The 26,909-nt window shown below is 48.6% G+C and overlaps 2 protein-coding genes across 4 annotated transcripts in view; both read left to right on the forward strand.

Annotated features, from left to right (window-relative positions):
- Window positions 1-14,142, forward strand: part of ARHGEF12 (Rho guanine nucleotide exchange factor 12) — an 80,897-nt gene extending 66,755 nt beyond the window's left edge. For both annotated transcript variants that reach the window (XM_083877857.1, XM_083877856.1), the window contains 9 exons: window positions 359-526; window positions 1,022-1,109; window positions 1,830-1,919; window positions 2,068-2,144; window positions 2,471-2,698; window positions 5,048-5,512; window positions 8,042-8,370; window positions 9,293-9,365; window positions 10,239-14,142. In XM_083877857.1, coding sequence (XP_083733983.1) covers window positions 359-526; window positions 1,022-1,109; window positions 1,830-1,919; window positions 2,068-2,144; window positions 2,471-2,698; window positions 5,048-5,512; window positions 8,042-8,370; window positions 9,293-9,365; window positions 10,239-10,249 — 1,529 coding nt within the window. In that variant the 3' untranslated portion in view covers window positions 10,250-14,142. The remainder of the gene's footprint in view (window positions 1-358; window positions 527-1,021; window positions 1,110-1,829; window positions 1,920-2,067; window positions 2,145-2,470; window positions 2,699-5,047; window positions 5,513-8,041; window positions 8,371-9,292; window positions 9,366-10,238) is intronic.
- Window positions 14,143-25,204: 11,062 nt separating this feature from the next.
- Window positions 25,205-26,909, forward strand: part of GRIK4 (glutamate ionotropic receptor kainate type subunit 4) — a 209,504-nt gene continuing 207,799 nt past the window's right edge. For both annotated transcript variants that reach the window (XR_014591761.1, XM_083877997.1), the window contains exon 1: window positions 25,205-25,246. The gene's annotated coding sequence lies outside the window, so the exon portion shown is untranslated. The remainder of the gene's footprint in view (window positions 25,247-26,909) is intronic.

A 26,909-nucleotide genomic window follows, 5' to 3' on the forward strand; every position in this document is an offset into this window, starting at 1 on the left:
AGGGAAAAGGCTCTGCTGCAGCTCCCAATTATGCTTCTTACTGCCACCTCTAATAATGCCTGTGTGCTTCTCTGAGCTGATTAAATTACTCTTGTCAATTCTGAAATGTGCTGGAGTATCATTAGGGCCACGCAGGGACACAGCAGTCAGTCATGAGCTGATCCAATTCCATCTGTAGCTTTCTGCTGGAGTTTTCACGGGGAAGATTTGCAAGCTTTGCCTGGAATGGCACAGCACTGATTGCTGCCTCTGCATGAGTAATCAGAAATGCAGCTTTCTGCTTTTTGATGGGAATCTTTTAACTCATTCTCAGCCCTTTTTCTTGTTTTTTTTTTGTTTTGTTTTGCACTCTGTGCAGATCTGTACACTCTGCTGCTGGAGGACATCCTGGTGCTGCTGCAGAAACAGGATGACAAACTGGTGCTGAAGTGCCACAGCAAGATCCTGGCGTCCACAGCTGACAGCAAACACACCTTCAGCCCCATCATCAAACTCAACACTGTGCTGGTTCGCCAGGTGGCCACAGGTCAGTGCAGCCCACTGAGGGAGCAAAAAAGAGAAGCCAAAAATAAAGATTAGCTCAGTTGAAGAAGATGATTTTGTGTAGATTTTTCAGAGCAGAACAAGGAAAACTGCGTAGGCTTAATTCTTGGTTGTCCAACATCGTGCTTAGTATGGATGAGCTGTTTAACTTCTTTGCATCAGTAATAGGCATTGCTTGAGTTTTAAATAGACTTCTAAATGAAAGTACTCTGATTGTGTTAGAGGAAAAGCACTCTGGAAATTATTAGAAGGGAAAAGAGGAGAAATGAAGCTTTTTCAAAATGGCTTGAAATGGGTTTTTTTTCTTTCCTTTGAGGGCACGTTTCTTTGATAGGCCAAGGTCAGTGTTTCTCTCAGTGTTAGAGAGTTCTCTCATGGACTTTCTCCTTGCTTGGCCTGGGGCTGTGACTTGCTGTAGGAGTTTTTGGGGGGCTGTGTGGGGCAGCTGTTTGAGTTCTCCCTCCCTGTCTTGGTGCAGATAACAAAGCCTTCTTCGTCATCTCCATGTCGGCGACGGGCGCTCACATCTACGAGCTGGTGGCACAGACTGTCTCAGAGAAGAATGTGTAAGTGCTGGGGGCAGTTCTGGGTTTGTTGGACCTCAGAGGCCTTTTTACCCCATTAATTCCCTGAGTTCCTTCTCCAAACGTAGCTGGAAGCCTGGTGGTCTCTGTCGGAAGCATCCACAGAGTCCCTCCCAGCTGGCTCACCCCAGATCCTTTCCTGACCTGCAAAATTTACCCTGAAAATTCTGGATGTTTTGGGCCTGAATGTCAGATCAGACAGAGAAATAATCCTGCATCTTCATGCAGCACCAGAGATCTTTGCAGATTTACATTCTGGCATCATAAACACTGCAGGAATTGGATTCCGTGGCTTTATTGGGAGAAAAATCTCTTTTCCTCCTAAAGAATACTCAGGGATAAATGTGTTTGTGGCATCCATGACTGTTGCTGCATGCATTGCACTTCAGTGAGGTGTGAAGTAAGGCTTTTTTTATGTATTTATATATAAATTACTGGTTGATCTGACAAGTGATAAGGTCCTGTCTATCATTTCTGTCTCCTGAAGAGCATCCAGGTGAGCTGAGCTTGTTGCTCTGGTGATTTCAGGGTGTTCCTGGGGAGGGACTGAATGTAACAAAACTTTAAAAATAATAATAAAAAAATACATTTCTTTTTGTGAGAAAAGCAGTAATTGTATCAACTAGATTTAAGAAGGTTAAATAGAGAAATGCTCGTTCTGTTCCATTTGCTGCATGGTTTTATTTGCTGTTTGTGCTGCAGCTGGCAGGACCTCATAGCTCAGATGGCAGGGACTGTGAAGATGGGGAGCAGCAGAAGAGTGATCCCACTGCCTCAGTCAGGCCCTGGAGAGTAAGTCAAAGCTGCAGGAAGAAGAAAAAGCTGATTTTTTCTTTCCCCAGCACCCCTTTTCCTGTTCCAAAAATTTACCCTCCAAAGACTGGATTCTCCTGCAGATCAACGTGACTGAAAGGATGTGTTTGTTCTTCCCTCCCTGCAGAGAGGAGCGTGAAGAAGAGGAGCAGCAGAAGCTCAAAGAGCAGCATGACATCCCTGCCAGCAGCCTGCAAAGTCCAGGTGAGACAGGGATTCAGGGAAATGGGAGCAGGAGATTTGCCCTCTGTTTTGTGCCCAGACACATTCCTGGAGGCCTGGGGATCCTGGGGCTGCTCAGAGATTTTCCTGGAAAGGGATGATTTCTTTACAACTCTTTCAAAGCAGTGATGCTGAACCTCTTGGAAATGCACCTTTCACTATTTCCATCTGATTCATAAACTTCAGGGAGAGTCTTTTTTTTAACCCTGGAAAGAGCTGGCCTTTTACTCAAGAATTTTACTGTTTCCAGAGTGGAACTTTCTGCAGTTTTATCACTTGATTTTTTTTTTTTTTTTTCTGTCCTCCAGATAAAGATTTGGGCCTGGAATCTCCCTTAATACTGAACCCTCAGTCCTCCTCAGCCATCATGTCAGACAAGGCCAAGGTGGAGGGGCTGCTGGGGGCGCAGGGGCAGTTTGAGAAGGTGCAGCAGGCAGAGCTGGCCCTGAAGGACTCCTCTCCCTGCTATGAGCACACAGGCAGCAGCTCAGCCGCGCTGCCAGAGGGGCAGTGGGCACGGGATGCCCTCAGGAACTGTGAGTACCCACGGGCAGAGCCCTCTGGGCTGGGGTTTGGAGGTGGGATTTGTTCAAATTCAGCCCATTTCTGTTCATTGTCCATCCCCTCCATGCTGGATTTCACACAGAATGGCTCTGACAGCAAATTCTGAATCCAGGCACTGCCCCTTCCCTGGGTGATGCTGTAGGACATGAAAAGAGTGATACAAACGCAGTCAGAGTAAAAAAAAAAGGAAATTTATTTCTCTGTTTTGGCTTATATAGATTTTGGGCAATGACCAGGGATTGGACAATGAGATTTCCACCTCTTTAGCCACACTGGTCTGTCGCCCTGATCTTCGGCCTTCTAATAATTGTTTCCATGTTTCTTCTAGAGTTTCTCAAAGCAAAGTAGATTGTTTTCATATTTCCCTGTGATGGACTTCTAAATTAACCACTAGAGTCGGAGAAGTGTTCCTCCAATCTTTAATCAAATTCCAAATCCTATTTAAACCCCAAATCATAACAAACTGTGTTTCTTTCCTCACTTCAACCTGACCAGTGACACTGGTCAAACTTGGAGTCCATCAATTGTCTCTCCTCAAGAGAGGAATGATAAACAAGAACAGTTTACATTAACATCACCTCATTTACATGAAAATCTGTGAGAAACTCCACTAGAAAAATGCAAACATCAGAAGGCTGAGAAAGATCAGGACGGCACCTGGGGTTTTGTGTCTCAAATGAGGGTGATAATGATTTTTTTTACCCTCCATGGAGTGCTCTGATGGCAAAATCCTATTTTGCAGGACTCAGTGCTCAGTGCCATTGCTGGTCAGCAGTTTTTTGAGACGAGGCAGTCAGGCCTGGACTTATTTCTGCAGCACTGGAGCAGAACTGGAGAGCTTGCTTGTGTTGCAGAATACAATTTTCCTCCTTTATTTTTTCTTTTTTTTTTTTTTTTTGGTTAGACCCTGCAAATTGTTAAGCTCACTCATATCCAAAGCTCAGGCTCAGATTTCCTGAGTACCTGGGAGGTGTTTGGGTCTAATTAGATGAACACTTGTGTGTGTTGAGAGGTTTTCCTGCTGGACAGATCACTGCTGGAAATTGTTTTTAAGGTTTTTAGTCACTTCCTCTCCTCTCCTTTCAGAGGAGGAACTCAGGGCTCTGCAACCTGCTGGATCAGCTCTGGCAGTGCAACTCCTGAATAGAACTCCCTAAAATTTGAATGAATTCATTAATCCACAGAGCTCTCCTTGGCAACTCTGGAAGGGACACAGTGTCCCTCAGTTGTACTTGGAGGGAAGAGTCTGTGCAATATTTGCTTTTACCAAAATGCAGAACTCTCACATCCTTGGCCCCAATTGCCTCTCCCATTTCTCTGTCCAAGCAATAACTCTGCACTCAGAGTTATCTCGGACCTTTAAATCCATTTATTCAACTTCTGAGAGGATTTAAAGTTCTTTTCTAGTTCTGAATATTGGACAGATATTTTTGGTACTTGTTTTAAGAGACCATGGCTAAAATAATCTTAATCTGGGGGTGTGTAGGGACATTTTTGGTGACCCTACAGCATCTCCTGAGTGTTGAGAGTTAAAAGAGCAGCTCTCCAACATTGTGACAAGAGCCTGAGCTGAGTGACAGTTCTGCTGTTTGACATCACAGCTTTTTTTGGGTGTTGCAGGAGCATTTTGTGGTGAGGAGGAACAATCTGAGGCTCTTGACAGCAGCACGTTTTTGTTTGGAACAATATGTCCCTATTACGAAGTGTTTGGTTGGGATAATTTGGGAGCTAAAGGAATGTGGGTTGAAGTTCATCCAGGCATAAATTTGCATTGAATTTTAAGGAAAATTTCTTAGATCTTTTTAAATTCTTTTGCTCTGTCATTTCCAACCTGAGTGGAATATTCCCAATTTCCTCGAGGTGGGAATCCCCTGCTAAAACCACAGCTTTGAGCTCCTTTGCAGGGTAAAACCCAAGCACTCAGGATGATTTCTGGAGACAATTCCTTTGGTTTTCTCCAAGGAGATGCAACTTGCCCTGACATATTGTAAGGTAAAACAGGGGAGTGAGGCTACAGCCTTTAATGCATTTATTTTTATCCTTGTTTTTCCAACCCAAGGGCAAGGAGGGGAGTCACACCTCTGTCAGAGGGTGACCTTTGTGTCTGCTTTAATCCCTTCTGTGCTCCCTGAGCCTTGCCTGGGTTTGTCAGGTGCCATTAGTGCAAGGGGGCAGGATTTTTCAGAAATTATCACAGAAACAGAGATTTTGGGCAAGCAGGAAGGCAGGTGATGAGCTCACAGAATATCCTGAGCTGGAGAGGAGCCAGAAGGATCATTGATTCCAAATCCTGTCCATCTCATCCCTTGCTGTCCTTGCAGTGGGGCTGCTGAGGCAGCTCTTGGTGCAGCAGCTCGGGCTGCCCGACAAGGGGACCCTGGAGGACAGACAGCGCCTGCCCAGGTTCAGGAGCACGTCCCAGGACGCCCAGACTGACAGTGACAAGGAGCTGCAGCCCCGAGAGAGCAAAGTGCAGCAGCCTGGCCAGGACAGGAGGAGCCTGGGCAGAACTGGAGAGCCCCTGGGGGGGCACGGCCCCAGGACTGACCCCGAGTGCCCGGCCCCAGGGGAGGCCGAGCTGAGCCCCGAGCCCGGGGCCAGGGGCTCCCTGCCCACGGACAGTGTGAACATGGAGGGCTCTGAGCTGGAGGGGCTGGGGGCCGACGACAGCGGGGAGCGGTTCTTCGATGCCCGGGAGGCTCACAGCGATGAGAACCCCGGCGAGGGAGAGCTGCTGCACAGGAAGGACGAGGACGAGGAGGAGGAGGTGCAAATTCGGATCTCAGGTGAGCCCTGGCCTCACAATGGGACGTGGAATAAAGAGGTTTGGGTGTTGCTGTAGGATGGTGTAAGGGCATCTCTGGAGGGCAGGGAGAGGGAACTCTGCAGAGCTGAGATGGTCTAGGACACGTGGGTTTATTGCAAGGGTTGTGGGTAAAAAGGGCTTTGCCTTCAGCCACCAGCCTGGGCTGGAGGGAACCCCAAAGAGAGAGGGAGGGAGAGAGAGAGGGCGTGTGAGGTGAGGGAGATCACAGGGGTAAAGGAGGTAAAAGCACAAGGTCCTTGTTCCAATCCATTCTATCTCCTTTTGTGTTGAATATTCTGGTTTACAGTGACCAACCCACGCAAGATACAAAACCTACAGACTTTGCACGCAGCCTATGAGAACTGCTCTATCACCACATCATCCTGTATCCTAAACTCTAAAGAGACTTTTCTTATCCACCTTTTCCCTGATACTTTGGCAGGGCTGGTCCCCTGAGTCCTTTTGTTTTCTATCCCTCAGCCCATCTCCAGCTCCTCATCACTGTCTTCCCTGCCATGATCACATCTCAAAGCTGCCCTTCATTTCTATTTCACTCTCAGGTTTTATATCTTTAGTATTTCTTGCCAGGCAATCATATTTGTGAGCTTTTCCTGTCTCATCTTTCCCAACAGGATACAAAAATAATGACACTTACGTGGTCAGGTCGTTAGGGCAAAAAGAGGGAAGTTTATTTTTTAATTTGGATTTATGTAGTTTTGGACAATGACCAGGGATTGGAGGGTAAGGTTGGTACTTTTTTAACCATATTGGTCAAACAAGAAGTTTATTAATTGTCCCTCCTCCAGTCCACACTTCACCACTTGCTGGTCTGGGGTGGCACAGGCAGCTCCCAACTCACAGCAGGACATTTTAGTCCTGTGCAAACCTGGACCTGATGGATTCCTCATGTCATGGAAGGGGAGATGAAATGCTGGGGGCACAGCCTGTGCCAGACTGGAATTGCAGAGGCCAAGCACAAGCCAAACCCTCAGTTGTGCCTTTCCTGGGCCACTTCATCTCCCTACTGCCCATAGGGACCTGGAGGGAAAAACTTTTTTTTTTTCACTTTTTAAAGCCCTTTTCCTGCTCAAGCTTCAGGAGAGAAACTCAAGACTTTTAATTTTACACTGTAATAGTTTCCCGTAGCCTTACCATACTCTGAACCTCTTAAAACTTTATTATTTTATTTTTATTGTTATTGCTGCACTAATTGACTATTTGACAGCTACCTGAGCACACCAGGCTCAGCACAGGAGCTGAGCTTTATCTCATGTGCATTTTGTAGCAGAAGCAGCTGCTATCAGGTGTGGATTCAACACTGACAGCCACAGAGAAGTCTCTTCTCCATAAATATGCTCTTATTTCAAAATTGGTTTATATCCACGTGGATAAGCCAATTTGTGACTGCCCCAATGCTCCTTTCCAACTGCACATTGCAAATAATTTTTCTCACTGAGACATTTTCAATTATTAAAACTGAGCCAACAACTTGAGGCATCTAATTTATTTGTCACCCCTTCCACTGTTTACTTTTTTAACTGTACAGGGACATCAAAATGAGATTGATCTGTTTTCAGTCAATGCTGAGCCCCCTGTGCTGACTTTGCTGTGGCATTATAGAGAAATTCATTAAATAGACTCCTATTGCTGGGTGCAGGTTGGGAAAGCATTTTGTGTCTGTAATCACTTTATCTTTTAGCATATCTGCAAAGCTGTGTTTTAAACCTCACCCAGGTAAAAGCCAGGGCTGGGGAGTGGAGTTTGGGAATCCAGCTGGATTTGTCAGGTGCCATTACTGCAAGAGCAGGATTTTCAGATATTATCATAGAAACGGGGATTTTTGGGCAAGCAGGAAGGGAGGTGATGAGCTCACAGAATATCCTGAGCTGGAGAGGAGCCAGAAGGATCATTGAGTCCAGGTCCTGTCCATTTAATTATGTAGATATTTTGGAATTAGGTTTGAACTACCCACCTGGGCCCCACACCAAGGCCAACTGTGAAGTCTGTGGCGCAGCTAAAAATTAGATGTTAAGGTGTTAATGGGAGATAGTGAGTCTTCCAGGGGTTAATAGGTATAGTTACTAGTGTGAATCTTTTAGCCACCTTAAGAAACAAGTGAAACAATATCTATTTACATTCTTTCTGTGCTGTGTGCCAATAGAATTGTGTCTGCATTTGTAAGCTACCTAGAAGAGTATATAACCTGCCATTTTAGATGAAATAAGGGGACAGTGTAGAATTAACCACAGTGGTCGGATCTGTGTTGTCTCAGTCCAACCCTCTATTATTATTATCGGTATCCCTGGCTTCATAATTATGGGTGTTTTTTTAATGTACAATGCAAAAACCATCCCTGATCATTGAACCAGCTGAGTCTGATATCCCCACTAACCCTTGGAGTTTTCACAAATGATTTTTTTGTGGGCTGAGGTGGGACAATGTGCTCAATCCCCCCCTGAGCCCTGAAGCTTTTTGGGGACCCCCGAGTGACACCCCTCCGTGTCCACAGGAAATTACTTGATCCTCGACGGATACGGGACAGTGCAGGAGAGCTCCACGGACGAGGAGGTGTCAGCCCTGGTCCTGCAGTGCACCTCGCACAGCCAGCCCCCCCTGGACTGTCCCCAGCAGCAGCAGCAGCAGCAGCAGCCCCTGTCCCCGAGGGACGCGGGCTCGGACGGGGGCAGTTCCCCGTTCCCCGAGGAGCTGCTGGGGCCGCGCTGGGCAGGGCTGGAGGAGCCCTGTCCCTTCCTGGGCAGCCCCCAGCTCCCCCTGGAGATCCGAGTGCAGCTCGTGCAGTACATCCAGAACATCCAGGATGCCCTGGAGAAGCTAAAGGTGCGTTGCTTGTTGTCACTTTAATTATTATTTTTATTATTATTATTATCGGTGCACATAGAAGGTTTGATCCTCACCTCAGAGAGTATTTGGCTATTTCCATCCCTGTTAAGTTTTGGGTTAGAAAAAAATCTTTAAAACAATTTGGATGGGCAAGAACACAGCCATGTTTCTCCTCATCTCAGGCTCTCACTCCTGGAAGCCTTTAAAGCAGAATCTTTTTGCTGTTTTTGTGTGCATTGAGTTGTGGGTCACAAGAATATTTCTGTTGGAGCTGGGGGGCTTTTTATTACTTTGAGTTTGATCTGGAGAAATTCCTGAGGGATGGGACGAGCCTGCAGAAGTGGAGTTTTCAACAGGACTGAGCAATGTGGATTCTTGACATAAAGATGAGGGAGAAGTTCTTCACAGAGAGGTGGGAGGAGCTGCCCAGGGAGGGTTGGAGTCCCCATCCCTGGAGGTGTTCAGGGACACCCTGGAGGTGGCACTTGGTGACGGGGGGGCTTAGGGCATGGGATGGACTCAAAGATCCCAAAGGTCTTTTCTAGGCTTGGTAAACCTATGAAATCTCCCATATACTGCTGTGTCAGATGAAGATGTTGAGTTGCACTGAGGATATCAGGCCAATAATGAGGCTTTCAGGCTCTGTGTATTCCAAATTATTTTTCATGGGAAACTTTTTCTCTTTATAGAATAACTATAGAAGGTTTGATGTGTGAAACATCCAGTAGCCAGCCTTTAATTTCACTGAAATCAGAATATTGCACACAAATAAAGCTGCTGGTAAAGGAGCTGAGGGGGCTCACTCCACCCTGGGTGTTTACAGCAGTGAAACTTCTCTTTCCCTGTTTGAACCCCCTCTTTGTTTGGTTGGTAAATGCAGAGGCAGTTGAGTTTTGGGGCTGTTGTTGGTGTTTTGCAGGAGGTGGAGGAGGATTACAGCGCTCTGCGGCGCCAGGGGCTGGCTGGCTCAGCCTCCACAGGAGAGCACTCAGGTAGGACCCCTGAGCCCAGAACCAAACTGTGGGCATAAAGTTGAGTGTTTGAGGTGGTGCCTTGTTGGGCTTGACTAAAAACAGAGGCCAGTCAAAATTAAAGAAATAAAAAGCAGTTCTGGGTCTTCAGGTACATTTAGGGCAGACAAAGACCCCCAGGGGCTGCACCCAAAAATTGACCACAGGTCATGAATTTTCACACTTTTATAAATTTAGTCCATTTGAATATTGGGGGTTAATCTTCCAATTCCAGCTCCAGGTCATGAAGTCATTGAGCCCAAGTTTGCTGCCCCCAACTCCCTTTTGTTCCCATCTCTGGGGCCTGAGGCAGTGAGGGCTCCTTGATTGCCAGGCCTGGAGAGGAATTGTTGTGTCTGCCCAAAGTGGGGGAGCAGCAGCTCACAGTGTGTGTGGAGTTTGGAGTTCTGCACTAAACAACTGCAGGGTTACAGATGGATGGAAAATAGAAAAGCTCAAATCCTGAGGCATCAGAGGCCCAGCTGGCCCAGGAAAGGTTTCACCTCCAGAGCAGCCCTGGCAGTGCAGCTGCAGGAAAGGTCAGCTCATCCCTGGGGCTCAGCTCAGCTCATTCCTCCTCTGGAAAGTTCTGTTCCAGCTGCCCCTCCACAGCCTCATCCCCCTCCAGAGGGATGGAATTCCCACAGGGACATCCCTGGGATGCTGAGCCTGGCTCTGCTGGCCCTGGGCTGGCTCTGGGTGCCTCGGGCAGCTCCAGATGGAAGGTTTGGGGTGAAATGGGTGTGAAGTTGTCAGTGAAGAGCTCTGTGCCTGCAGGAGAGCTCAGAAATGCCCCCAAGTCCCTCTCTCTCACCACCTTTTTCCCTTTATTTTTCCCTTTTTTCCGTCCCCCAGACAAAAGCTAGTCGTGTTTCCAGGAGTGGCTGAAGATTGGATGAAGAGAATCAGGACACAGCACCCGCTGTCTCCCCTCTGGACTCTGGGATGAGGGTTTGGAGCATCCAAACAGGAACCATTCTCTAGCAAAGTGGGCATGGGGTGCTTTTCCTGTGGGGCATCTGCACTATCTTGTCAGTGAGGGAGTCTATTCTATTCTGCTCCTCTCCTTGCTACCAGAAATTCTTTTTTTTTTTTTTTTTTTCAGAACAGGAAAAAAAAAAAAAGCCAAACCAAATGTACAGAGCTTTGGGTGTAGGATATAAAAAAAAAATGTATTTAGACATTTAAAAGAAAAAAAAAAAATCAATGTATTTATTTGACTTCATTCCGTGTATCAAAAGCACATTTTAATTTTTTAATCTGCCTTTTTTTTTTTGGTTCTATTTTTTTTTTTTTTTTTTTTTTTTGGGTAGTGACAGTTGTGGCCCACCCTGCCTGGTGAGGGGACAGGGGGGACCTTGTGCAGGAGTTTCCTCACTGGACTGGACTCTGCACTCCCTGCTGGCACTCAGACTTAACCAAGAGCGACTCATGAAGGTGTTAGGATGGAATTTGTGGCTGGAATTTATCTGTATCCAACCAACTGCATGGGAATTGTTCATGTTCACCACGTGTGGAACAGGAATTTTCCATGCACTAAACAGCCAGGCACTTGAGATGGGCAAATTTTCCTTTTCCCCTTTCCCATTCCTTTGTTGGGAGAGGAGAAAGAGGTTTAATTTTGGGGTGTTTTTTTGTTTGTTTTTTTTTTTCTTGACTTTGTTGGCTTTGATCATTGTCTCCTTTGTAAAGTGATAAAAAAAAAATACTTGGACCTGCAGCACTTTTGTAACTCTTCTCTGGATCAAAAAAAAAAAAAAAAAAAAAAAAAAGAAAGAAAAGACAAAAAAGAGAAAAAAAAAAAAAGAGGAAAAAAGAAAAATGCAAACCCAGAAGTGTTTCAAAGATGTGGGGCAGCTCTGCCCTGATTCACTACTGAATGAAAAAGGGCTGCCATGGAGTTAGCCACAGGTACTGCTGATTATAGGGCCAGTAAGTTTTAGTACCTGAAGTATGTCTTGCTGAGGGCTCGGGGTGGGCTTTGGGGTTGTTTTTTTGGGGTGGGCTTGGTGTTTGGTTTTTTTTTTTTTGGTTTTTTTTTTTTTTTTATTCTTTTGGAAATCATTTGTGCCAAGGAACCCGAATGGAACTGGGGAGGGTGAGGCAGCTCTTGGGCACTTCCCAGGCCTGTCCTGCTGGGCTGTGCTGCTGGAATTCCTGCCAGGATGGGCCAGGGTGGGAATGGGGCTGTCAGGGGCAGCCTGAGCTGTGCCTCTGCCCTGAGCCCGTGTCCTTTCCTTGTCCCTGCTGGATTCCTCCAGCTGGATCTGCCAGCAGGAGCTCTGGACCATCCACTGCCCCTCTGGGGCTTCTCCTTCTTCCTCTGGGGTTTGTGCATCAAGTGAAGGTGATGATGGGTTTTTCCTGCTTGGACAGGGTGGCTCAGGCTGTCCCCAGTGTCCTGGACTGGGCTCCTGCAGGGAACACACCCTCTGCCCAAGGTTTGAGCTCTTTAAGGAAGCCAAACTGAGCATCCTGCACATCCCATGGATGGTCAGACCAAATCTGCCTTTGCTCAGCACCAGGATCCTCCTGCTCCTCTAAACAAAACATTTTCCCTTGAGCTGCTGGCAGGAAATCACCTTTGTCCCTTGTCACAAAAATCCCAGCTCTTGTTTCTTCCCCCAAAAACCCTGTGGGGGATGAGTTCAGGTGGCAGGAGAGGGAGCAGAGGTGATTTTGGGCTGGGAGTTGGAGCAATTCCTGTTGTTTGAGGAGCATCACCACTGCCAGCACCAGCCAAAGCCTCCTGCAGGCTCCCAGGAGCTCCCTGGGGTTTTTTTGGGATGCACCAAGGGCTGTCCTGTTGTGTGGGATTATTATCAGTATTAACCCATATGGATGGGCTCTCCTCTCCGTTATGAACATCCAAATTTCCTGTGAGAACCCTCCCAGCCTGGAATCCTGCCATGGATGCTGCAGGAAGAGAACTGGGCGACAGCCAGAGCTGGTGTTGGACCTTTCCCCCCCTCACATCCAAAACCAGGAGCAGTTTCTGTGACCTCAGTGATCCAAAAGCTTCCATGGCTGGCAGGAAATCATCCCTGAGCTCGGGCTGGCTTTAGGAGAATGTTCTGGAAGAGCAGCACAGCCCAGGTGGGGCTGGGGGAGGCCTGGCTGTTCCCTTTGCTCGTGGCTCAACACAAAATCCTGGGGGTTTCTCCAGTTTGCCAGAATTCCAAGGTCTGTGCTGGTTCCTGCTGTCACTGTGGCAGCAGTGAAAAGCTGGGAGTGCTGAGTGTCTGTGAATTCACTTTTTTGGCCTTCTGGAGTGGATTTTTCCCCCAAATTCCTTAATTCTTCACCCCAGCTGTGTCACTCCAGGGTGGGTAGAGGAGAATCCCCCCAGTGCCAGGCTCAGGGGGCACAGGAGCCTCTGGAGCAGCTGCCAGGGCAGCACAGAGAGTCAGGAATGTTGGAGGAGCCCAGCTGGTCTGTCTGAGCCCAGTTTTATGGGTGACAAAATCCCCCCCTGGGCTCTGTCCTGGCCGTGCTCTCAGCCCTGGGGCACTCTGACAGACAGGGAGGTGATGGTGGGTCAGGGATCCCTTTCACCTGCAGGGACAGGGAATTCCTTTTCCTCCCACAGCTCAAATGCACTGCTCAGGATTCCCAAGGTTTGTTCCTCCTTTAAGCCATAAAATCCTCCTTATTTCAAAATGAAATTCTCATTTTAATTTACCCCCTGGTTGGTGATTGATGGGTTGGGTTTTCCCTTATCCAAACGATTCTCTGGAGTTTTTTGTCCCAGCCCCTCATCCCAAAAATATTATATTTTTTTTCCCCAAATAGCAGAACAAAAATTTCTTGTTTTGGGAACAAGGAATGGGATATAAGAACATCTTCTGAGGGATCATTTCCCTTCTGCTGTCAAGTGAAAAGCTCAGCAGGGGATTTTTCTGGAATGGGAATTCCCTTCTCCTGCAGAGGATTCCTGACACCCCTGGTCTGTGGGGATGAGGATGAGGAGTGCAAACCTCAGGACAGCACTTGCCCCATTCCAGTGTTCTAAAATTTGATATTCTGATTTTTATCTCCCTGCTATTAGAAGATCTCATTCTCCTGCCTGTCTCCAGTATTTTTTTTTTCCCCCTGTTCCCCAAAGAAATCCCTGGATTCTCTCCCCTTCCCCAAAGGTGCCAACTGACAAGCAGATGTACTGCAAAAGGGACACTGCAGCCAAAACACTGCTGTTTTCTTTGGAATTAAGTCTTGTGGAGCTCTCTTCATACTAGAATATTTTTTATTTTCTTTGTACAACATACAATCATGTACTCTTAACAGAGATTTACTTTAAAGAGAAGAAGAAGAAGAAAAGAAAAGAAAAAAAAAAGATCTGGAAGTATTCTTTAAAAAAAGAAAAATACACAAAAATCTTTATTAATAATCCTGTATTTTTACTGATCATGTTTGAATGTCTAAAAAGACTTTATTGTTCTAATTATCCAGATGTATGTTTGTAAAATAGCTCTTTTATGACTTAGCTGATCGGGTTGTATGTTTCTGGAATTAAATATTGGTCACTTAAAAGAAAAAAAAAAAGAAAAAAAATCTGTTTTCAGGACCTGGGAAATAGAAAATTTAAGCGTTTCAAATATCATTAAATAAGCTTAAAGGAAAAATGAGCTTTGTCTGGTGGATTTTTTGGGGTGGTTTGGCTGTTCTTGCCCCGAGTGTTTGAAGGAGATTTTCCTTGGGAACGATGAATTTTGGCAGAGATTGAAGCACCTTGGTCGTATTTTCACTGCTCCGAGTGGATGAATTATTAACTAATTAATTAATTAATTGACAGGCATTAACTGTATTTGCTCCCCCATTTGCTCCAGGCTGGGCTGATCCTTCAGGACTTTCCCTGCAGGAATTGAAGCTTTGCACACCTGGGACCCTCCTGGGTGATGCTGCAGCTGCCACAGGAGGTTATAAAGAGAATTTTTTTGTCCTTTTTAAAGGAATTTCTGCTTGCCCAGGTCATGGACAGCAATTTAATGAATACTGGGAGAGGTTCAGAGGAGCTGCTGCTGCTGCCCTGAGACAATTCAGGCTGAGCAGGGAGTTCTGCTTTCAATCCCAAATCATTTTTTGGCTTCTTTGTCCTTTTAAATCCAACCAGAACCGTGATTCAGTTAAATTAATTAATTAACTGTTAATTTATTGAGTTTTTTTAAAGGGAATTAGTTTGGAAGGCTGGGAACTGTTGCTGGTACAACCCTTTCACATCAGAATCTTCCAGAGATATTTATTTGCATTCTTATTTTTCTGCTGGATTTTCTTTTTTTTCCTCCCTCTTCTGGGATTTTTTTTTTTTTTTTTTTTACCAGAAATGTAAAAGAGAAGTGAAATTAAAACTCAGCTGTTTGAGGGAACCTGCAAATCCTGGAACAGGGAACACTGTGCTGAGGGTTTGGTGATTTCTGCTCCCCCAGCATTAGTGACATCCCTGTCCTCACCTTCCCTGCAAGGGGATCAGTCCTGCCAGACAAACTGGCAAAAATAAATAAATTAAGAACAGCACCAAAACATAAAACAAATCGAGTTTATTCCTGAAAAATTGTGAATTTTTTTTTTCCTTTTTATTTCTTCCCTTCCCTGTCTGTGTTTTCTACACGAAGCTCCTTGAGAGGTTTCTTTATTACTTTATTATAATTGGAAATCTGAGCTCTATTACACTTTCCTAATGATGCTCTTCGTGTTTTGCCTATTTAAATGTTATTTTATATATTCCCTTTACTGCCTTGCTGTAAATAAATATTTCAAACACTCGGCAGCTCCGAGGAATCCGAGCTCTGGGGCTCCTGCCCTGCACTCCCAGCTGGGGAAGGGGAGGGCTGCAGGTTTTTTGGGGGGTTGTTTCACATCCACAGTCCTGGAATTTATCTCTCCACAGGCAGGGGGATTCAAGGAGTCATTGCAGGTGGGTTTGGGGTCATTTTGGATCATTTTAAGTTGTTTTTTTGGGTCATTTTGAGTCGTTTTTGGGTCATTTTGGGGTTCTGGGAGCATTAAGGTCCCTTCCAACCCAAACCATTCCATGATTCCAGCAATGAGGGTGCCATTCTATCCATCCACCCCCAAAATTACAAAAAAACCTCATTTTAATTTTAACCATTTAAACGGTTTAACCCATTTGTTCTCTCAGCAAAACCCCTTTGCCATTTGCTGAAAAATACCCATAATTTCCCTTTTTTTTGTCAACTCCTCAATGGATTTTAGGTTGGTTTTTTTGTTCTTTCAAAATATTGATGGGAGGTTGGTGTAGGATGGAAATTATCCAGTCCCTGGCACAAATTCTTTGCCAGTTGGGCTCAGCATTTTTTGGGGGGGGGAAAATATTTCCCATCAGAGCTGGGAATGAATGAGAAGAATGAAAAAAACTCCCAAATTTGGATGTGTTTCCTTCAAAGTTTCATCCAAAATTGAGCTGGGGAAGAGCCTGGGGTTAACACTGAGCATATGCCTGGATTGAAATGTTGGTTTAATGAATCTTCCAACAATTTTTTTGACACCTGTTCCTTAAAAAAGAGGCTCAGGGGAGGTTTTAGAAGGAGCCAAAAGTTCTGATCCCATTTCCAGCTCCACCCTGGTGAGGGCAGGCAGGGAGAGAGGAGCAGGAAAATCAAATCAGGGATTGGTGAGGGATTTCAGAGCCTTCCACTGATCCCGTCCCTTCCTGGGAAATAAATAATCCTGGGAGGAGGGAATTGGGGATGGGAGGAAATGGCCTTGAGCTGCTCCAGGTGAGGTTTGGGTGGGACATTTCTGGTGTTTCTCCATGGAAAGGGTGGTCAGGCATTGGGACAGGGAGTGGTGGAGTCAACGTCACTGGAAATGTCCAGAAATCTGGATGTTTGAGGCTGTGGTTTGTTGGGTGGTGAGTTGATAATTATCATTTAATAATCTTAAAGGCCTTTCCAGCCTTAAATATTCCACAATTCCAAGTGCATTTCTTGCTTGAACCCTCCAGCATTTCTCCAGCTCCCAAACCAAAAACCCACCAGCATTTCCTTCAGTCAGTAAACTGAATTTTTAATTTTTTAATTTTTTTTTCCTCCTCCTTCTTCCTCAGCATCTGCGACTTTACAGCTGCAACTCATCGAGTCGGGGCTTTTTTGGCAGAACAAAAAACCCCCCAAAATATCCCTTTTCTTGTTTGTTTCCAGATGTCTGCAGCTCATTCAGCGTGGAGCATCCTCCCCCTGATCAATATTTTAACCTTCTTGTTGATATTTACCCAGCGCTGCTGGATAAACTCGGCGGGGCGGGAGCTGCACAGTGAATTTCTCTCAGTTTCTCTCCGGAGCTTTGGTGATAATTCACATTTATCCGGGTTATTGTTGTGCTGGGATATTAATGAGCAAATCTCCCTCTCTTCCCTTCTGTCTCTCCGAATTTCAATCCTGGTGCTGAAGCAGCTCCTGAGGTCGGAATTATTGCGGGGAGGAGATGGAATTGTGCTTTTCCTTTTGTGGCTTTGGAAATAAAAACCTTCTTTTCTCTGGAGTTCTCTAAAGATGGTTTGGTGCAGCTCCAGCTGCCTGGGCCTTGTGAGGAGGGGGAGATGAAAATCTTCTTGGTGGAGATTTTAAATCCTTCTCCCATCATCCAAAATTCTGAGGTTTAATCCCATTTTTCTGGTTTTGTTTGGTCTTTGCCATAAAAACTCCACACCAGAATTGTCCAATGTCCTTCTGTGCCTGCCCTTACCGTGTTCCCTCACCTACAAATTCTGATTTTTTTTCTTTTTTTGGTTTTGTGGTGGGTTTTTGTTTATTGTTTGTTTCTGGGGGGTTTTTGGGGTTTTTTTTTGGTTTGTTTCTTTGGGATTTTTTTGTTGCTTTGTGTTTGTTTGGGGTTTTTTGGGTGTTTTTTGTTACTTTTTGTTTCTTTGTTTTTTAGGTTTTTTTGGGGGGGTTGTTTCTTTGGTTTTTTTTTGTTGTTGTTGTTGTTGCTTTTTGTTTGTTTGGGGTTTTGGGGGTTTTTTGGGGGTTTTGTTTGTTTGTTTCTTTGGGGTTTTTTGTTGCTTTTTGTTTGTTTTTGGGGTTTTGGGGGGTTTTTGTTTCTTTGGGGGGTTTTGGTTGCTTTTTGTTTGTTTTTTGGGGTTTTTTTGTGGTTTTGGGGGTTATTAATGTTTGTGTCTTTGGGGGGTTTGTTGCTTTTTGTTTCTTCTGGTATTTTTTGGGGGGGTTGTTTCTTTGGGGGTTTTTTGTTGCTTTTTGTTTGGTTTGGGGGTATTTTTGTGGTTTTTTGTTTCTTTTTTTCTTTGGGATTTTTTGTTGCTTTTTTGTTGTTGTTGGCATTTTTGGGGTGGAGTTTTTTTGGGTGGGTTTTTTTTTCTTTGGGGAGTTTTTTGTTTGTTTGGGTTTGGTTTTTTTGTTTTGTTTTGTTTTGTTTTGGTGGTTGTTGTTGTTGTTGTTGTTGGGGTTTGGTTTTGGTTTTTTTGCTTGTTTGGTATTTTAGGACCTTCTCTCCCGTATTAAACAGGTTCAGTCCATTTCAGCCCCCCCTGAGCAATTAATCACCATCATTTGGGGGAGTACAAAGTCAAATGGCCTCGATTGCAGCTCCTGTTGAACTCATCTCTTCTCCTCTGCCATTTCTCTATTGTGCCATAACAAAGCTGCCCCTGTCACCGCCGAGCTCTGCCCCATCCATCTCCCCCTGCCCGATGGAGCTGAGGGAAAAATGCTCTGACTGGATCAGTCCCCCCTCAGAAACTGGAAAAAATTCTCTCCCCAGAGTGATTTTTTCCCTGCTGGAAATGCTGTGGCAGTTCCCCCAAAAAAAGAGGAGGGGAAAATTATGGATATTTTTTGGCAAATTACTAAAGGGGTCTTTGCTGAGAGAACAAATGGGTTAAACAGTTTAGATGTTTAATATTAATATTTTTTTTTGTCATTTAGGGAGGTGGGTGGAGAGGATGGCACCCATTGCTCAGAAAGCCCCTGGAATTGTGGAATGGTTTGGGTTGGAAGGGACCTTAAAGCTCCCAGAAACCCCAAAATGACCCAAAATTTGTCCCTGCTCAGGGCTCAGGACCAGCCAAGGAGCAGAGAATGGCTCCAGTCCTGGCTGCTCCTCCTCAGCAAACCCAGCTCTGACTGAGGCACAAATTCCTGCCCCAAAATCCACAACAGCAGCTCCAGCAGCTCTGCTGGTCTCTGCTCCAGCTGCTCCTCCAGGGTTCCGTGCTTGGAATTTCCTTAAAAACTCAGGGTTTGGGTTCAGCAGATCCAAATCTCCCTGTTCAGGTGCTCATTCCCCTAGAACTGAGCCTGTCCTTTGGTGCCTTCCTTTCCTAACTCTCCATGGAATTATGAGAGCTGGAACTCTTTATGGAATTGTGAGAGCTCCTCCAGAGTTCTGTGCTTGGAATTTCCTTACAAAACTCAGGATTTCGGTTCAGCAGATCCAAATCTCCCTGTTCAGCTGCTCATTCCCCTAGGACTGAGTCTATTCTTTGCTGTCTTCCTTTTCTATCTCTCCATGGAACTATGAGAGCTGGAACTCTCCATGGAATTACAAAAGTTGGAATTATGAGAGCTGGAATTACAAGAGCTGGAATTCTCCATGGAATGACGAGAGCTGGAATTCCCCATGGAATGACGAGAGCTGGAATTCTCCATGGAATGACGAGAGCTGGAATTCCCCATGGAATGACGAGAGCTGGAATTCTCCATGGAATGATGAGAGCTGGAATTCTCCATGGAATGATGAGAGCTGGAATTCCCCATGGAATGATGAGAACTGGGAATTGTCACGCCCGTCACTGATGGGAAAAGCCAGACCTGGAGTTCTGCAGCTCCTTGGGAGATGGAGGATAAAAGGTGTCTCCACACCCCTGACCTCTCTGTGCCTGCAAAAGGAAGGTTTTATAAACTGGGGGAGGATTAAAAACAGCTGAATTTGCCCCAAAATCACATCCAGGGCTGGAATTCCCTGAACCTGTTGCAGAAACGAGAGGCCTCCTCTGAGTCCTTGGCCCAACCTGCCCATGACTCATCTCATTCTTGTTCCTCCCTTTCCTTAATCATCCCTCACTTGAAAGTCTCTCTTCATCTTTTGTCTCTTCATCTTTTGTTTTCCCCACGTTTCAAAGAGAGGCTGGGTTTTGGTGGGATTATTTTTTTTCTCCCTCACTTAAATGACTGCTTTCCTCTCCCTTTGGGGTGTGAATGGGATGCACAGAGGAGAAAACACAGCCTTTGATGGCGGTAATTACCAGGAGGAGAACCAAAAATTAAAAATAAAAAGAGCAAGGGAGAGTGTGATGGAAGGAAAGACAGGCTGGAAATGATCCGTGCAATATTTATGATGTTGAGGGGATGGAGCCTGTGACAGCTGAGATGTTCTGTGTGACCTCCCTGACATCCTGTCACTGCTCCCATCCCTAAAGTGACAAAAAAATCCCCAAATCCATAAATTTTGCACCTCCTTTGAGCACTCTGATCTCCCAGGGTTCTCTCCCTGCACCTCAGAAGGGGCTGGGATCCATTTTTAAGATAGTTTTAGGCACTAAAATCCCCGATCCCACGTTTATTCCTGGGATTTGATGGCATTTAAAGGCTCCCCAGATGGGGAATGAGGGTGTGGAGGAGCCTCTTCAGCTGGACCAGGAATATCCTCCCCAAATCCTGCATCAGGATCTGGCAGCTGCCACTCCTGAAATCCACACACATTTTTTCCTTTCTGCATGGAAAGAGAAGGCAAACAAACTGTTCCACAAAATGTTCCTTATTTATCTAACTCATCCTACCAACTTCTCGGAGCTAATCTAAATATATATTTATAATTAGCTGGGCTTTTTTATGTAACTACCACGGGCTACTTGCTCCTCTCCCTGCTTCCTTCAGAGCCGCTCTTATCTATAAAATTATCTCATTTAGACATCTTCTATTACCAATAAAAAAAACTCGTTATGAACCTGGGTGGGAAAGAAAAAAAATAAAAAAATCACAGCCATAATAGATTTATTCTTTGTGTCTCAGTCAAATCTTGACTTTTCAGTGCCTTTTATCCCTTCAAATCTCTCAGCTCTTGCCTGAATTTGACTCCTTTATTTTATTTTTTTTTTTCACTGGGGCTGTTATTTACTGTTCTGCTGAAATACAGCCACCTATGAAGATAAATGTAGCAGAGTTGTTTTTTTTTTTTTAATGATTCACTGCTCACCTCCACGTCAGTCTGAGATCAGAGCCCCTCTCTGAGAGGGAAAAGGGAATTTAATTGCTTGGATAAAATAACCTGCCAGGAGAGGAGCAGTGGGCACTGCTGGGGGCTCTTTGTGGGATTGTTCCCACAACAACCAGCCTGGATTTGGGGGAAATTGGGGCAGATTTATCCGTGTGCAGCTCCACAGGATCCCCTACACCCTCCTGGCAAAGCTGCTGCTGGGAAAAGGGTTTGGGGGATGGATTGAGGCATCAAAATGTGTTTGGGGCTGGATTGAGATCCATGAAGTGTTTGGGTCTGGATTGAGCCCCCAAATCGTGTTTGGGGGTGAATTGAGGCCACAGAATGTGTTTGTGAGTGATGGAGACCCCATGAAGTGTTTGGGTCTGGATTGGGGCCTCAAAATGTGTTTGGGTCTGAATTGAGCCCCCAAATTGTGTTTGTGACCGATGGAGACCCCATGAAGTGTTTGGGTCTGGATTGGGGCCCTGGGTCTGGATTGAGACCCCCCCAAGGGTTTTTGGATCTATATTGAGGCCTCAAAATGTGTTTGGGTCTGGATTTAGACCCCCAAACAGTTTCGGGTCTGACTTGAGACCCCAAATCATGTTTGGGTCTGGGTTGAGGCCCTGGGTCTGCATTGAGACCCTGAAAGTGTATTTGGGTCTGGTTTGTGACCCCAAAAAGTGTTTGGGTCTGGACTGAGATCCCAGAACAGGTTTGAGAGCCCAGGGAGTGTTTGGGTCTGAACTGAGACCCCAGAACAGGTTTGAGAGCCCAGGGAGAGTTTGGGTGTGCCCTGGGCTGGCCCCAGGGGTTTGTGCTGCTCTTTGGGACAGTTCACTCCATTCCCAACCCCACTGCTCTCCCTGCTGAGCTCAAGGACCATCCTGGCACCAATTCCTGGGGAGGAACACCCAGGGCTGGCTGGGGGGGGGATCAGTGCCCTGCCCTGAGCCCCCTCAGGGATTTTGGGAGCCTCAGCATCCCCTCCCTGTGTGTGTGTGTGTGTGTTGTGTGTGTGTTGTGTGTGTTGTGTGTGTTGTGTGTGTGTTGTGTGTGTTGTGTGTGTTGTGTGTTGTGTGTGTGTGTTGTCTGTGTTGTGTGTGTTGTGTGTGTTGTGTGTGTGTGTTGTGTGTGTTGTGTGTGTTGTGTGTGTGTGTTGTGTGTGTTGTGTGTGTGTGTGTTGTGTGTGTGTTGTGTGTTGTGTGTTGTGTGTGTTGTGTGTGTGTTGTGTGTGTGTGTTGTGTGTGTGTTGTGTGTGTGTGTTGTGTGTGCGTTGTGTGTTGTGTGTGTGTTGTGTGTGTTGTGTGTGTGTTGTGTGTGTGTTGTGTGTGTGTTGTGTGTGTGTTGTGTGTGTTGTGTGTGTTGTGTGTGTTGTGTGTGTTGTGTGTGTGTTGTGTGTGTGTTGTGTGTGTTGTGTGTGTTGTGTGTGTTGTGTGTGTGTTGTGTGTGTTGTGTGTGTTGTGTGTTGTGTGTTGTGTGTTGTGTGTGTGTTGTGTGTGTGTTGTGTGTGTGGTGTGTGTGTGGTGTGTGTGTGGTGTGTGTTGTGTGTGTGTTGTGTGTGTGTTGTGTGTGTGTGTTGTGTGTGTGTGTTGTGTGTGTTGTGTGTGTTGTGTGTGTGTTGTGTGTTGTGTGTGTTGTGTGTTGTGTGTGTGTTGTGTGTGTGTGTGTTGTGTGTGTGTTGTGTGTGTGTTGTGTGTGTTGTGTGTGTGTTGTGTGTTGTGTGTGTGTTGTGTGTGTTGTGTGTGTTGTGTGTGTGCCCTGGGCGTGGGTGGGATCCCGTAACACTCGGGGTTTGCAGCCTCTCACCAACAACAGCTCCTTCCCAAACCAGCCTTTTCTGGGTCACCAAACCCTGTGCAGCAGCTTTGGCAGGAGCTGTGCCACATCACCTCATTCATAAAATGGCCAAAGTCTATTTTAAACCTCTCTGGGTGCCTCCCTCCCCTGCTCTCCCCACGTAACACTTCCCAGCAGAGGCTCGGTGGAAACCTCCCTCTCGTGCTTGGAATTCTGTTTTTTCCTCCCCAAAACCAAACCACATTTATTTGCAGGCAGTTTCTGGAGCTGTGTGTTCTCTTTGATTTGTGGTCCTGCTTTGATTTTTGCAATGACATGGAGAGTTTGGAGAAATCTTGGTCTGGAGTTGCCTTCTAAGTGTACAACATCCAGGTTGAGGCTCCAATAATTGCATGAAGGACTCAGGGCATGGCAGAGATGGATCTGAACCACACAGAAAAATGTCTAAGAGAGAGGGGGGTGGATGCAGAGTCCACCTGGCTCAAGGAGGGTGGGGCAGCCCTGCCTGGGCCAGGTGTGGTCAGAGCTGAGGTGAGAGGTGGGACCTGCCCAGTTCCCCTCCTGGGGCTGGCACAGAGGCTGCTCTGGCTGCAGGGGCAATCCCAGCTCTGTCAGCCCAGGCAGGGCTGAACCTGGACCTGCAGGGCCACCACTGTTAATTAGAGGCAGCTGCAGCCCAGATGAGGGAAATGCTCATCAATTCCAGGAATAATAAATGCTGGGAATGGCCTGCTGGGCAGGGACACTGGGACAGAGACCCGGGGATCTGTCACAAAGCCACTGCCTTGGAGCTGCTGTCCTGGGGGAAATGATGTGTACGAGGGATGAGCTCAAACCCCTCCTGCCTGTTACCTGTGTACCTCATGAGTAATTTGTCTCTGAGGCAGAGGCGTTTTATTTTTCTCCTCTGAAGCGGATTCTTTCCCTTCCAGCTTATTTCTTCTCAGCAGGAGGGGAAGATGAATTTCTGTCAAATAATAGTTCATTGCTCTTAATGCAACAGTCCAATTAATTGATGGTTTAAAAGCTTTGCTTCCGTCGCCGTTGCAAACAAACAAAAAGAGGAGGACGGGACTGCAGCACTGCAGGGAAAGGCTGGAGCATCCCCGGATCAGGATCCTGCCTGGCATTTCCCAGCCTCACACCAGGGGAGGGCTCTGTCCCACTCCTGGCCTGGCTGATGCCTTTTCCCAGCCCGTGCTGCTGCTCAGGGCACCAGGAGGAGATGAACCTTTCATAGGGAGGGTTCAGCAGGTGGGAGAAAAATTCTCTCACCCTGTGTCCTTCTCAGGGAGGGAGGAGATGGAGGGAGGCCTGGGCTGCTGGCAGGGAGTCCCAAAGTGTCTGAGGATTTGGGATGTGTGGGGATAAGCACAGCTCTCCCAAACCCAGCTGTCCCAGTCAGAGGTGTTTAGTCTGGGCTTAGGAAAGCTGGTCACTGCTGGAACAGTTCCAGGGCCACGCTGGTCCTCAGAGCCCTCCCCTCCATCCAGATTCTTGTGCTCCCTCCAGCCTTAGAGTCATCACAGACCAGGCTGAGCTGGAAGGGACCCACCAGGATCGTCCAGTGCAGCTCCTGGCCCTGCACAGACACCCCCAAATCCCACCCTGTGCACCCCTGGGACTGGTGTCCAACCCCTCCTGGAGCTGTGGCAGCCTCGGGGCCGAGCCCGTTCCCTGGGGAGCCTGGGCAGTGCCTGAACCCTCTGGGGGAGGAACCTTTCCCTGAGCTCCATCCCAAACCTCCCCTGACACAGCTGAGTGTCCCGTCCTCTCTGCATCCCTCCATCCTGCCTGGTCCTCCTTCCATCCCTCCATCCTGCCTGGTCCTCCTCCCATCCTCAGCCCCCTACTCCCCCTGTATCCCCTGATCCATTCCACTCCTCTGCTCTCTTGCCATCCCTCCATCTCACCCTGCTCTCCCCACATCCTCTGATCCATCCTGGTCTCCTGTTCTCCTCTCATCCCTCCATCCATCTCCGTCCCCCATTCTCCTCTCATCCCCCAATCCATCCCTGTCCTCATTCTCCCTCCATCCATCCTTATCCCTCTGTTCTCCTCTCATCCTTCCATCCATCCTGGGTCTCCTGCTCTCACTGCATCCTGCCTGGTCCTCCTTCCATCCTTAGTCCTCTGTTCTCTCCATATCTCTCCATCCATCCATCCATCCATCCATCCATCCATCCATCCATCCATCCATCCCTCCATCCATCCCTCCCTCCATCCATCCATCCATCCATCCATCCATCCATCCATCCATCCATCCATCCCTCCATCCATCCCTCCATCCATCCATCCCTCCATCCATCCATCCATCCATCCATCCATCCATCCATCCATCCATCCATCCATCCATCCATCCATCCATCCATCCATCCCTCCATCCATCCATCCATCCATCCATCCATCCATCCATCCATCCATCCATCCCTCCATCCATCCCTCCATCCATCCATCCATCCATCCATCCCTCCATCCATCCCTCCATCCATCCATCCCTCCATCCATCCATCCATCCATCCATCCATCCCTCCATCCATCCATCCATCCATCCCTCCATCCATCCCTCCATCCATCCATCCATCCATCCATCCATCCCTGCCCCCCGTTCTCTCTCCATCCACCCCTGTCCCCTGTTCTCTCATCCCTCTACCCATCCCTGTCCCCGCTGTCCCCTCACCCCCGGCTCCCCCCCGCTCTCCCCGCAGGTTTGTCCATCCTCCTCTCTCCCCGCAGGTCTCTCTCGATCCCCCGCTGTGCCGCCCCCCCGTCCCGCCGTGTCCCGTCGGGTCCCCCCCGCCCCCTGCAGTTCCCGGAGCGGCCGCCAGGGGCCCGGAGCCGCCGCAGCCGGAGCGGGGCCGGAGCGGCCGCGGGCAGAGCCGAGCCCAGCCCAGGTACGAGCGGCGGCAGCGCGGGGGCTGCGGGGCGGCCGGGGGGATGGCGGCGGGGCCGGGGGCGGGCAGGGCTCCCCGGGACCCCCAAAGGATGCTCGGCACGGCCGTTCTGCGGAGCCGGGAGCGCTCGGAGCCGCCGCCGCTCGCTGCTGCCGGCGGTGCCCGCGGCTGGCACCGGCTTCTCCTCCTCCCCGGCACATCCAGCCCTCCCTGGTCACATCCCGGCACATCCAGCCCTCCCCGGTGACACCCGGCACATCCAGCCCTCCCTGGTCACATCCCGGCACATCCAGCCCTCCCTGGTCACATCCCGGCACATCCAGCCCTCCCTGGTCACATCCCGGCACATCCAGCCCTCCCTGGTCACATCCCGGCACATCCAGCCCGTCCCCGGCGCCCCCCGAGCGCCTCCCGCACTGGCCGGAGCACTTTGGGACCAGCCCTTTGCGGCGTTATTTTAGCGCACCGGGAGTTGAAAACCGCCACGTTTGGGGCTCTCGGCGGGGCTGAAGTTCAGAGAGCGCGGCCGGGGGGTGCGGATGCCCCGGGAGCGGGCAGGGACCGGGGACCAGGATCGGGGCTCGGGGATCGGGGCTCGGGGATGCTCCCGGCGGACCCGGGCGGTGCTGCGCTCGCAGGCTCCGCGCCGCGCTCGGAGAGGAGGAAAAGGCTCTTTAACTCGTGCGCGGCTCAGGCTGCGGCCGGGGCAGAGAAGGATCCTTGTTCCGTGCGGAGTTGTGCGGGGAGGGCCGGCACAGGGCGCGGGGGGTGCGCACAGACATCAGCGCGGGGCTGGGGGCTCCTGCCCTGAGCCGGGAAACTCCCCCCAAACCCTCCCCAGGCCCAACTTTGTCCCGGCTCATTGAGCCCAAACTCCGCTGGGCTGCGGCTCGGCCGGGGCTCTGCGGGCGGGGGGATGCACCGAGCGCTGCCCGGGCTCCCCGGGGGCTGGATCCTCTCCCTCCATGGCACTGCGGCCCCGGGGGGGTTAACGGCCCCCCGTGGGGTCGGCTCTGTGGCCTCGGTGGGGAGGAGCCCTGGCCGGGGGATCCTCTCCGGGGACCCGCACTGGAGCGGGGGATGCTGAGACACCGCTCAGCGCGCTCTGCCGCCGCACCCCGGCCGCGCTGAGGGGCTCCAGCAGCGCCCAGACCGCGGGAGATCCCCCCAAGGAGGAGACAACCCTTTGTCTCGGCCAGGCAAAGGCAGCCTTCCCCCGGGCTCGGCAGCCACATCCCGGGATGTCATCCCTGGGCTGGATGTGATCCCTGTGATCCCTGTGATCCCTGTGCGGGATGTGATCCCTGTGATCCCTGTGATCCCTGTGATCCCTGTGCGGGATGTGATCCCTGTGATCCCTGTGATCCCTGTGATCCCTGTGATCCCTGTGCGGGATGTGATCCCTGTGCGGGATGTGATCCCTGTGCGGGATGATCCCTGTGATCCCTGTGATCCCTGTGATCCCTGTGCGGGATGTGATCCCTGGCTGGATGTGATCCCTGTGATCCCTGTGATCCCTGTGCGGGATGTGATCCCTGTGCGGGATGTGATGTGATCCCTGGCTGGATGTGAGCGCTGCGGGCAGAGCCCTCCCCGCCTCCCCGGGATCTGTGGCTTTGGGGAGAGCCTGGAGCATCCCCCAGGAGTCTCTGGCTCTGCCGAG

This window comes from Zosterops lateralis (genome assembly GCF_965231275.1).
Source record: "Zosterops lateralis genome assembly, chromosome: 25".
Classification (NCBI taxonomy): Eukaryota; Metazoa; Chordata; class Aves; order Passeriformes; family Zosteropidae; genus Zosterops; species Zosterops lateralis.